We start from the raw sequence: 13468 nt of genomic DNA on the forward strand, positions 1-13468 counted from the left end.
ATGGCATCCGATCCCATCACTTCTTGGCAAATAGATGGGGAAACAACAGAAATGGTGACAGACTTTCTTTTCTTGGGTTCCAAAATCACCGTGGATGGTGACTGTAGCCATGAAATTAAAAGATACTTGCTCCTTGGAAGAAAATGATAAACCTCGACAGCATATTAAAAAGCAGAGATGCTACTTTGCTGACAAAGTTATGTCTAGTTAAAGTTATGGGTTGGTTTTTCCAGTAGTCATGTATGGATGTGAAAGTTGAAGTGTAGAAGGCTGAGCATTGAAGAATTGATGCTTTTGAACTGTGGTGTTGGAGAAGACTCTTGAGAGTCTCTTGGACTGCAAGGAGATCAAACCAGTCCATCCTAAAGGAAATCAGTCCTGAATATTCTTTGGAAGGACGGATGCTGAACCTGAAGCTCCAATACTTAAGCCACCTGAAGTGAAGTGTTGACTCATTGGAAAAGACCCTGTGCTGGGAAAGATTGAAGGCAGGAGGAGAAGGGGATGACAGAGAAAATGGTTGGATGTCATCACTGACTTGATGGACAGAGCTCCAGGAGATGGTGAAGGACAGGGAAACTTGGCATGCCGCAGTCCATGGGGTCGCAGAGAGTCGGACACGACTGAGTGACTGAACAACAACAACAACAACGCTTTGAAATCTGAATTTCTTTCTGCACAGATCTAAGTATGTGCCTTGGGTGGGTCTCGGTGCAGGAAGATGGTGCCTCTGCATAAGTTACAGACTTATGCCAGAGAACATTTCTATCAAAGCTCTTGCCATAGTTGGGATTAGCATAGGATGAATATTCAACTGGAATCCAGCTTACCTGAAAATAAATGAACAGTGCACAGCTTGGAAAACTTGCTAGAAATTCTGAATGATGTTATAATATGCCATCTGCTTAAGTGGGTGAATGAGTGGAGGCAATGAAAGCAATATGGGTCAGTGTTGATAGGCAAAAGCACCAAGCGTAAATCAAACTCGACTGCTTGCTTTCTAAGTATAGTCCGTCTCCATTATTCACAGAAATGGAAGACACAACCAGCAGAGAAATAGCCACTGAAGGACCAGTTCCCTTATTCAATTCAATAAAGCATCTTACAGTCAAACGTCAGAGCATTTGAGCTTACTTTGCCTAATACTCTGGAAATACATGTATCTTTACTACTTACTTTAATCCACACACCCCTCCCCCCCAAACACACACACTTTTTAAGGTCCACTATTATTTCAAAGCCTCCAGTAACATTTAAAAAGGCATTTAACTGTGTCCAGATTGGCTCTCCATCTTGGGTAGGCAACATACTGCTGTTTCAGTGGCTAGTCAAGTTGCATCTCTGTCTTACACACATGACTGGGATATATGGCTAGGCAAATTTCCTCTCAAAAACTTCACACTAAGCCCTGATCAAGAAGAGAGGTGGCCTGGCTGAGATGGGCAACTTCCAAGAGCCACCATCCTAGAAGTCCACCACTCTTAGCCATCAAGGCTGGTGACACAAACAAAACAGAAGTTCTATCTCCCTCTGGAGACTGTAGCTCTCCTGTGTCCTATGAGTAAATTTTATGGCTGAATGCAACATTGAATCTTTCTACTTTGAATTTTTTAACTGAGCAGAAAACTGACCCCAAGGACACACAGCACTTCTAGCTTAAGGAACTCCTGTTGTTCAGTCGCCCAGTCGTGTCTGACTCTGCAACCCCACGGACTGGAGCACACCAGGCCTCCTTGTCCCTCACCATCTCCTAAAAGTCTGCCCAAGTTCATGTCCACTGCATCAGTGACACCATCCAGCCATCCCATCTTCTGACACCCTCATCTCCTGCCCTTAATCTTTCCCAGCATCAGGGACTTTTTCAGTGAGCCAGCTGTTCCCATCAGGTGACCAAAATACTGGAACTCTTTAAGGATTAGATACTCAGCTTATCATGTTGATGGCTACTCTTTAAAAACTATACTTCCTTCCGAAATATCTGATTACTCCTTTAAACAATCTGCCCTTATATTTAACTCAACCTTCGGGGAAGAAATGTTTCTATCTCTTAATATGAATGGTTGTGTTCATTCGTTTTATTTCCTTCAAAACAGCTTAAAAAATGCTTCTAATCCTATTTTCATGCAAGTAAGTGCAGGCATTATGACATAAGGGTTCATCTATTAGGTCCACATTGCCCATGGCATGGCATCACATTAATTTATCTGTATGGCTCAAGGACAGGTGGCAAGAGAGGATATATGATATTTTAACATAGAACCTATGCTCCAAAGGCAGGTAAACAGTCTTTCACATTAACCAGTTAGTAACTGTACCTAATACTTCATTCATAACTCCTGTTTTTTCTTGTACATGCCCTGCTTATCAGAAGTTTTATTCTTAATGATCATTCAAATTCTGTGTCTCAATAACCTAACATCAATTCCTATTCAGGCCACAGGTTCCTATAAGGCTTTTGCAGGAAAAATGTTCATTTTCATAATTTAGGCACAGGCTGCATTAAAAACAACACTCCTGAGAAAGCCTGGAAGGCACAAACATATGTCAGAATATAACACTCCTCACAAACCCTGCCACTGAAGCATCTCTCATGCTCTGGACGACACTCAACCTATGCATGATTATCATCAAATAGAACTTCTCTCTCATTTTTAACATGTGAGGATGACAGGTGAAACTGTCACATTATGGTCTTCCTCAAGTCTTTGAGATCCACCAGTCATCAGGAATTTATCAGCACACATACCAGCACTGTCACACCCCTGGCCATGCTGGTCATTAGCTATCAGCCAGCACTCACCAGGACTCATCTACATTGCCAGCCAGCCCATTATTACTCTTTGGCAATATCCTAGTTAGCTACTAATCTGCAGACCTTGTACTGGCTATTACCTATGAGTTTATGACACTCCCAAAACTAGTCTCCTCTTCCTTGGATAAATCCAAAGACCTGCTGATATGATTATAATAAAAAGCACAAGCCTTTTAAGTGGACATATAATAAAAAACAAAATCACCTTCTGAATGATAAAATTTTAAAAGACATTCGTATTCCTCAGGTTTGTAATTTAATGATCTTTTTCTTTGAATCATTTCCAAATCACTTGATGAATAAAATTTTAACAGCTAATTACTTTGATTACAATTATTCTTGATATCTAAAGTCACAGCACTGAATTCATTCATCAAAAACAAAACCAAAGAATAATCCCAAAACCTCTGCCCAGTGCAATGAACTCTACTTAAAACCAGGTTATAAAAGTCCTTGCTGAGAAAAAGAATAGAGTTCTCTATTTTTCAGAGGGATATAAAACAAACACAAGGAGGAGAAAAGTAAAACAAACAAAAAGATGTGAACTTCATAAATTCAACAGTAGCTCCAACAGACTGCCTGGTTTATTGAACGAGCAAAGATATGTTTTTAAAGTTCTTGGTATATATACCAGTTGTTACCTCTGTAACCTTGGGCAAATTATCTCATTTCTTTGTGCATTCATTTTTCCCGTTTTCAAAGTGGGTACAATAATTGTGCCTATTCCTACAATGAGGGCTGAATGACATGTTTGCAACATACTTGGTATGATATCTGGCACATTGATAAGCACCCAGATGTCAGCAGCTGCTATCACTGATGCTGTGGTGATGGTGGTGGTTATTGCAGTCACACTAAATTACACATTTGTGTATTTCTAGATGTCTCTTTTATCTTTCCATTTATTGGACAATTACTAAGCACTTCTTAGGCCTTATTACATAGATGGTGGTATTATCACCGTTTTATGTATGGGAAAATTGTGGGTAGAGAGGTTAAATAACTTGTTCCATAATCACACAGCTATTAAGTTATATAATGGAGTTTCATACTCAGTAAATATTTGTGAAAAAACTTTTGTGAAATTGGATTCGACTTAAGGAAGATAAACAATCTTAGCCTGTTTTTAAATCACAATGCCAGACTGCATCACTTTTATCAGTACATATGTAAAGGGAAGGGAATGAAGAATCAAGATGAGCTTTGTTGCTTTTAAAGAGTTGTTGTTCAGACATAGAGAACAGACTTGCGGTTGCCATGGCAGAAGAGGGTAGGGGAGGGAAGGACTGGGAGTTTGGGATTAGCACATGTAAACTCTTTCACAGGATAGACAAACAAGTGGGTCCTACTACACAGCACAGGAAATTATATTCAATATCCTGTGATTAAACATAGTGGAAAAGAATATTTTAAAAAAGAATATTAAAAAATCATTATTATTTAAATGTTTGAGAAGAAAAGTTATAGAAATTGCAATAAACATCTAAGTCTAGTGACTGTTTATCAGAATTTTAAATTAATGAACATTTAAATTATAGAGGGTCCATGTTGATTCAGATTCAACTCTGTAAACAAATATACAGAATTGACAGTATATTTGTTTATATAGTTGAATCTGAATCAACATGGACTCTCTATAATTTAAATGTTCATTAATTTAAAATTCTCAAACATTTAAATAGTCCTTGCTGAGAAAAAGAATAGAGTTCTCTATTTTTCAGAGGGATATAAAACAAACTCAAGTCTGTTCTCTATGTCTAAACAACAACAGAATGATTACCTTCATGGGCCATAGGAGACAAGCAGAAAAGATTTCCTATCAAAGGGAGAAGAAAGGGCTTTCATTCAGACCTAACCCCTACATAATCCAATATGATTTACAGAGTCTACTTCTATTAACCAAAGGGTTATTACATTAAAGCAGATCAGTGAATTTATAGTAATAAAAATTACCAGTATGGTTATTTTATTATCTAATTTTCAAATAGTTTGAATAGGATACACAGAGATAAAGGTGTTTTGCAAACAACTATAAGTGAAGTCGCTAAGTTGTGTCTGACTCTTTGTGACCCCATGGACTGTTGCCTACTAGGCTCCTCTGTCCATGGGATTTTCCAGGCAAGAGTACTGGAGTGGTTTGCCATTTCCTTCTCCAGGGTATCTTCCCAACCCAGGGATCAAACCCAGATCTCCCACATTGTAGGCAGATGTTTTACTGTCTGAGCCACCAGGAAAGATTATTTACTGATTTCCAACATTTCTAGAAACCAGTGCTCATTACCAGCCCTCTGATACACCATAAACCAACAAACCAAGGATGGATTTGAGGGAGAAAGGAGAGAACAGTCAGCTTTGGGTTTGGAAGAAGGGATAAGATCATTCTTTTTACACTGTGGTAGCCACCCTCCAAGATGGCCTCAATGAGGCATGCACCTCTTGATGTCTATACCCTTGTGTAATCCCTTCCTCTAATAAATAGGGCTGGCCTATATAACACACAGGATATCACACAAATAATGGTGTGTGACTTCCAAAAATCTGGACATAAAAGACACTGTGGCCTCCACCTACTCCTCCTTGGATCACCTGGTCTAGGGGAAGCCAGCTGCCTCAACATGAGACACTTGTATAGTACTCCACAGAGGTTCACACAATGACAGGCTGGGCCTTCTGCAAATGCCAGCACAGATTCACTCCCCACAGGAATGAGCCATCCTGCAAGTAAAGCTTCCAACCCCAGGCAACAATCCTTCAGATGCCTGCAGTCCTGGCCGACATTTTGGCTACAACCTCATGAGAAACCCTCACCCAGAATTACACAGCTAGGCTGCACAAAAGCTGTGTGAGGTAATAAATGTTCAGTTAAGCCGCTAAATCTGGGGTACCTTGATACACGGCAGTAGATAACTAATGTATACACTTTCACAAGCCAATGGGAGCACTCTTGAGCAAGTCCCTCTACAAAATTTGGTATGCTCCTAATAAACTGTTTAAGGAACGGAAGACTGCACCAGTTGTCTGTTTGTTTTTCCCCTAATCCTGAGAAGAGTCTATGGTTCTATGGCTCTGGTACTGGGTATGGCAAAGGGAATTTGTACATGTATTGAGACCCATTTTATTCTGTATGACCTTAGAGGTAAAAATGACAAGTTGGGCAATCCTATAGTGAAACTAAGGGCAAAGCTCTAAAGTATTAGATTCCGCCAAGAGTACACCAGGCTGTGACTTTTGTCCTAGAGTAGATTTTTATGTACAGAATTCCATATCTGATACACATATTTTCCAGGAGAGGAGTCATAGTTTTATTTTCAGATTCTTAAAGATCTGTAAGAGCTGCTCGATAATCAAGTCATGGATTTGATGGGCAGCTGTCTCAATACTGAGGAAACTGCACCATCTGGTTGCTTAGGTGGTAAACCAAAAGTTCTCACCCTGATCCCTTACTCTTACACTTACCCTGCCAGTGCATCAGCAAGTTCTGTCCATTCTCCCTCCAAATGTGTCTGATCAAACGTGTAAAATGTGGAGCGGAAGAAGAGTAAAGGGAAGGCCCCCCCATTTATAAACTGGGGCCAAAAGGTTTAAAAAGAAAAGCAGAAAATAAGGGAACAGGTTAGGTTGAAAAGGACAGAGAATAAACAAGGGAGCTGGGGTTCCAAAGGTTCAGTATTCCAGAACTATAGGTCTATAAAAGTCAAATCTAATTGATACAAGTGTTCACTGTCTGGCCCAAAAGCAATAATGGAAATGTTCTATCTGAGCTCTCCAATAGGATGACTGCGAGCTACATTTGGTCATTTAAATTTAACTGAAATTAAATAAAAATAAAATGTAGTTTCTTATTTACTCCAAACATGTTTTCAGGTTCTCAAAAGCTATAAAGTCATTATTGGCATATCAGTGAAAGAGTATATTTCAGATATATCAAATCCTTTTTTGTGCTTTATATGTACTTTATAAATATACTTGGGAACTTTAAGTATACTTTACTTAGTTTCTTTATTATGCTCTCCTAAGCCCATTTTGTGCATTTCTATTCATGAGCCATCCTAGTTTTATAATTAGAATGGTCTCATGACAGCTCGACTCCCCTAAAAGATAAAGTTCTGGAGCCTTGGGCTATGTTGTGTGTATTGTGCACACCCTAAGGTCCTAATTTGAGATGTTCCCATTCAAGCTGTTCCAGTGGAAATGCCTCTACTTAAAACTAGGTCTCACATTAGTGTTATTAATGGACACATGAACAAGCAACACTGTTCCTCACAAAGAATTAAAGGTATATCCCAATGTTACATTTAAACTAAAATCATACTCTACACTAATGAAATCAAAGTATCAGCAGTAAGGAAAAGCATTCAACTTTTGTTTTTTCTCTTTATAATGTCTACCATGATTTTGATAATTTTGTGTGTATCATAATGAGGGAGCACTTCTCAGCAAAATATCAGCACTTCTCTTGTCATATAATTACAAGGAAAAGGTGTGGCATGAGATACCATGGTGGATTCAGTCATTTAAAAAACAGAACCAGAATTCAGGCACCAGTGAGGCAATCAATCCAGCAGCAAACCTGGAGGGCTTATCAACAATACTGTTTATACTTGGTCAGCTGGCAGCAGAGAGACCTTAGCTGCTGTGTGTTCAGGGGCAGAACACGTTTTAATTAAGAGGCTTGGCTGTTCAAGGTAAAAAACTGAAAGCCATGGAGACAAAGGATGTGTTTTCTATCTTTTAAGTTAAAAAACTTAGTTGACGAATAAAGAATAAGAAAAGGCATATGAATATAAACAGGTGACTTCAAGTAAGGAACTGAGGAACACTGGAAGAATACCCAGAAGAATGTCTGATAGGATATTCACCGACTCAATCAAGAAGATTTTACAATACTTTTGGAGGAAGGAGGAAAAACCCAGGTAAAATTTTCGACTTAATAGGAAACAACATGTTTTACATAAAAATAAGCAATTTCCTAGAAGTGATACTTAGCACTGCTGTGGTGAAAATAATACCAAGATGGTATGACTCTAGGTGTCTATATGCAGCCTCAGTAAGCGAACTTGAAATCCTAACAGAGGGTAGATACAATCTCAGATACAGTCTCGCTGGTGTCAGTGAATTTGTCAGTGTCACATATGGATGGAAGTCTATACTTCAAAACTTCAAACACAAAACCAATAGGAGGAAATGGGCATAGAACTGTCCCTAACAAAGATACCCACCTTCTTCATCTACTAAGTTGGTAATGCATAAAAATACAGATGTGCTCATATACACTCTGTCCCCCCACCTCCCTCACCCCACCCCCCACCACTCTGGCCGGCTAGTGCTGAAGTAATGGAGAAATGAAAAAATATGTGCATTACCAGTGTAAAATGGGAAAAGCCTTCTGGATGACAATTTGACAGTATGTACTAAAAATTTAAAACTTCCTTACACCTTTTGACTCATGAATTCCTCTAAAAACTGGGACACAACTCAAATGTCCAATAAAGAATTAGTTAAATAAACTATGGTATAGGCTTAGAATACTAGTTGAATACTATAAAGTCATATTATCACCTTCCTCCATATACCATAAGCCCATTAAAAAAAAAAAAAGCCAGTCTCTCTGTCTACTCATGACTAGACTAAACTATACAATATAGTGTTACCTTTGATTTTCTTTGGAAGTGAGAATGTGGAGAGTCTTATTTTCTAAAATAACTAGATATTATGTTTTTTTTTCTTTCCAAACATAACTAGATACTATGTTTTTAACAGAGAAAAATCCTTACATTTGGATTAAGATAAAGCGAAAATAGACAGGAAGAGTTACGAAGAACACCATCTGAGGGCACACACTGTGGATTCTACAACTAGACAGGATATGGATACAGCTTTCCCAAGTGCACACTATAAAGCACCACAGGCCAGAGATACTTGGGGAGGGGATGAAGGGAGGTAACTCATTTTAGAAAAGTAAGTATTCAATACACTGACTTAATGTAACATTTTATTTGTCAAATTCAGTGGAAACAAACAATGGGAGAAATTATTTTGAGTTTAATTCTGTCCAGCTAGAAAAAAAACTGGCTGGTGATGGAGAAGGTGACAGGAATTCTGTGGTAAAAATAACTGTAATAGAAAAAGGGACCACTAGCCCTGGCTAAATCTGAACTATGACTTTAGCAAAATGCATTTCAAAAAGTTCAGGGAACAAATAAGTATGATTTTGTAGTTAGAATCTTCAAAAGGGGCTAATACCTGACAAGAAACAGAAAATTATAAAAAACAAAATTCTGACCAACCAAACAACTGCATATACTCTCTTTGCAAAGTAAAAGGAGAAGGACCAAAGAACCCAAATAAAAGGGTTTTCCTTGATGAGCTCATAATTTAAAAAGTAGGGCACACATCCCAGGAAGAATAGAAAAATAAAAATGTGAACCTGTCAGAACAAGCCAAATTCAGTTTAAATGAGGTTAACAGCAAAAGGTTTTCAAAGCAAGACCAAGAAAAGTTAAGCCCTCTGACCAGGTAAAAAGACAGAGAAGACAGACCTTGTCCAACTCTTATCATGATTCCCTTTTCTGTTAGAAGGGTTTTCAACCTGGAAAGGATATAACAAAAATCCTAATAAACAAAATGCAGCCCAAGAAAGGTGAGGGAAATCTATACATTTTAAATGTCTTTAAAGCCAGAATCTATAATCTAAAAACACATTCTAAAACAAATTACAGAAATTCAATTTACAAATATTTAAGCACTAGAAACTTCTTTTAAGTCTTTAACAAAATTTTTTCATTTCCATCTTTGACACAGTTTCTTTCTTGATGGAAAAAATCTGAAAGTTTTCTTGACAAAAGCGAAGTATTTTTACTAATTTTCATAACATATAAATGAATATTGTAAGGTTGGTCTCTAGTTTAGCAAACAACAAGAAGGGTAATTCAGAGTTAATTACAGAGCATCCGAAGAATAATCCCTAGTAGGCCTGTCTAGTCCCATTTAACTTATTTTATCAGTAACCTTGGTAAAGGCAAAAAAAAAAAAAAATCTAGTAGGCTCTACCTTGTCCTCTTTGATATGTTTTATTAGTTGTTTAGGGAGAGGCAAAAAATTGGTATGTTTATAAAATGTGCAGATGACAAATAACTATATAGAAAACCTAACATTCTGATATTTTAGAACATATTCAGGATTAGGATTTAAAATTCTCATTAGTATGGAGAAGATGCTAGCCATAGTCATCATTAAAATCTGAAGGACTTTTGCAAGTAACAATTGGGTTGGTTTTCTATAACCCCAGAGTAGGGTCATTGAGTGGAAGAGGTATAAGGGAATAAATTTCTAACAAAGTGATACAAAGATCGAATGTGCTACTGAATATTCTAGTTTCTGAATATATACAAGTATGGGACACTAGGCTTTCAGTAGATAATAAAGAGGGTGAAATGAAATCAGTGGTTTTCAAATTTCTTTTAATAGCAGAACCACTGCACTGGAAGAAACCTTACTCAGAGGACTAATATGAAACAGAGAGAAAATTGCTTTAGCTGAAATTCCCAACTACATCTTACACTTAACTCATCTGGCACTGGATCAGATGATCTCTAAAGTAATTCTTATGATCAGTAAAACTATAATTCCTGAAGATTTATTATTCTACAGGGTCCAGATGAATGGTCTCCCAAATGGAATGAATGGGAGGATCTGTTGGGGATGTGGAGAAAAATCAGATAGATACAAACACTGAAATAAGAAATTATACTTTATGGTCTGAGAAGAGTGTATACACTTTTCAGAAGTTTCTCGTGTCAGTCAGAGCCATGGTCAGATATAATGCCCCCAGGAACCGATGCGTTTTAAAAATGATGTAAACACCGAAAGTTTTTGAGGAAAAAAACCTCCATATCCACTGATTAACCACAACTGTTTTAATTTTTGTATATTTCTATCTAGTCCTATCCACATGCAAATACACATTTAGGCCCAGTTACCAACATGGTACATAGGATTTTAAATTTTTCTCCATGTAATTTAAGATGAATACTTCCACAAATCTAAGTTTCATAATAACTATCTTTCATAGTTACATAAAAATAGAGATTTCATAATGTATTGAATCATTTTCCTACTGCTGACCACTCATATCATATTGACCCTCCTTTTTGTTATTATATAACTTGCTGTTTACTCACTAAGTCTGACTCTTGCGACCCCATGGACTGCAGTGTTATGTACCATGTTGGTAACTGCCTAAACGTATATTTGCATGTGGAAAGGACTGGATAGAAGTAACTACTCTTATTTAGTTAGAGGTACATACTGCAATTCATTCACCCAAAGGTGAATTATTGTGGTGCTGTAGCTAGGGTGGGTGATTAGAAATTCTAATTTTGCAAATTCTAAATTAGAAAAATTTCCAGGTTCAGATTTTCAAGGTCGGAGGCTTTGGAGTGTTATATTTTACTTCTTCATACCTTGGAGTAGACCTGGAAATGCTTTGTCATGTTGGCAGGCATTCACTTCCTCCCTGCTTGGGTGGAGATGGGAAGTCCATCTATTCAGGTGAAGAGAGTCATATATTCTTTTGTCATAAAAGGATGGATGTCAACCCTGTCTTTCACATGGCTGGTTTTCAGCACTTATGAATCTGTCCTTACTTGGCAATAACAATAAAGTGGTGTAGCAGTTTCTTTTCACTGAAGGCCCATGTGACCAGGCAAAGTGTTAAGCAGTTTGTACACTTTATATCTTACTTCTCATAAGTCTATGTACTGGGTATTTACTATTCCTATTGTATGCATAAAGAAATTGATGCTGAGAGACAGCAAAGAACATGTATATTTTAAGATCTTACTAAAGAATGTAACTTATACTACCAAATACTTATTTAAAATATGTATACATGCACATACATATGTATTTACTTAAATCTGGGCCATTAAGGCCATACAGTCAATCCCTTCATCTAGATGAGCATTTCCTAAGATATGTTACGTGACATTACTTGGCTCCCATAACTTTGACCCCAAAGAAAACTGTTTTGCTTTAACCATATTGTAGTGTCATGCCTTTAGCTCATACTGAGGGGCATTTAAAGAAGTTTCCAAATGGAGTCACCATTACATTTATTGTTGAAATGGTGACAAGAGTTTCACTTACTCTCTCGTGTGTGTGCACGTGCTCAAGCGTGTCTGATTCTTTGAGACCCCATGAACTATATAGCCTACCAAGCTGTTCTAGTCATGGAATTTTCCAGGCAAGAATACTGGAGTGGGTTGCCATTTCCTCTTCCAGGGGATCTTCCTGACCCAGGGATCGAACTTATACCTCTTTCAGCTCCTGCAGTGGCAGGCGGATTCTTTACCACCAGCTTATAGTACCAAATTTGCAGCCCTAAAGGAGAACCACTTCTCAAACAGCAGGGTCAGAAATGGTGTGCTTCTCCTAAGCCACCAGTGTGCTTTTTATCTAATGAAGTATATGGGAAATTTTAAACAGATATCACTTCTTTCTTTAGCCACTAGGAAGCTTAGTGAAATATCTGAAATCCTTCCTGGTATTAAGATACTTAAGGCATGCATTTCTTTAAACTAATTTTAGTTCTGCCCTTAGTCTACTATTCCTATAAAATTCCTCATATCCTGATCTACTTCAACTTTAAAGTAAATTCTCAGGATCAAAGCTCAATACCAGTTTCCATATTTAAGTTGAAATCTGATCTCAATAGCTATAAAAATGTATATACATCAGTAAAATTATTTTTTGATGACTGCTGTAACTTATATCAAAGCAACATCAAAATCAGCTTATACTAGGCTCCTACCAGGCAGACAATTTGCCCCAAATCTTAGTTGTAATCATTAACTAGTATTTCACATTAAGAAAATCATTTAAAATTACCCAAAACTTACCAATCATAATTCTCATTGTATTTAGAGTCTAAAACAATTCCTATAAACTAGCTCAATAAGTAAATGTGCTTAGTTTGGGATTAGGGCCTATTCAATGTTTTAAACAATCAACACAATCTAACCTAGGCCAGTGATTTAAGTTGATTAATAGCTCATTGAAGCAATTCTGTCTTCCTTCTAAATACAGGTCATAGTTAAAAGCAAAACAAAAAAAAACTATTTTTTCAATTAAAAAATTCAAAGCACATTTCAGTACATATTTGATTTGTACCATATTACTTGAGGAGAGCATTGCCACTCATTTTATAGATTGAGAAAATGAACAGTACATTACTAAAACTTATGAAGTTCAAATGACTTTCTCAAGGTAGCATGTGCTGATGAAACTAGAACTAGAGAAGAGACCTTTTTTTCCTAGACTTTTTCTGGAGTGAAGATGGGCCACAGATTAGAATGAAATGTTGTCAATCTTTATTAGCAACATTCAAAAGATTTAAGATTGGATAGGAACAATCAACTCTGTCAGACAACAGAAGGTAGATTTTGACCTCACTGTTGAATGCTAAGAACTAGTAATGCAAGGTTTTATTTCCTGGAGCATAAATGCCCTTGGGCAAACAATCTGATCCAACTAGGTTCAATGCAACAGATGATTAAGTAAAAATGGAGTCAGTTCCTGACATCTGCATTTTGGGGGCTGTGGGGGGAGTCCAATTATGCTACCAATTTCTAACTTCATTTTAGCTGTCCTTTGGAG

The 13468-nt window shown here is 37.3% G+C and overlaps 1 protein-coding gene across 5 annotated transcripts in view; it reads right to left on the reverse strand.

The window, feature by feature from the left end:
- GSK3B (glycogen synthase kinase 3 beta) overlaps positions 1-13468 on the reverse strand; it is a 206182-nt gene that overhangs the window by 6331 nt on the left and 186383 nt on the right. Inside the window, exons 12-13 of one of the 5 annotated variants that reach the window (XR_006270564.1) lie at positions 11275-11354; positions 9352-9401 (exon numbers count right to left, since the gene is read on the reverse strand). The exons of 2 other annotated variants lie outside the window; for them this stretch is intronic. Coding sequence is in view for 2 of the 3 variants with exons in the window: in XM_043475008.1 (XP_043330943.1) it covers positions 11317-11354 (38 nt within the window). In the remaining variant the exon portion in view is untranslated. The remainder of the gene's footprint in view (positions 1-9351; positions 9402-11274; positions 11355-13468) is intronic. 2 more of the 5 variants (XM_043475010.1, XM_043475008.1) reach the window with 2 other exon arrangements.

This window comes from Cervus canadensis, chromosome 7, assembly GCF_019320065.1.
Source record: "Cervus canadensis isolate Bull #8, Minnesota chromosome 7, ASM1932006v1, whole genome shotgun sequence".
NCBI lineage: Eukaryota > Metazoa > Chordata > Mammalia > Artiodactyla > Cervidae > Cervus > Cervus canadensis.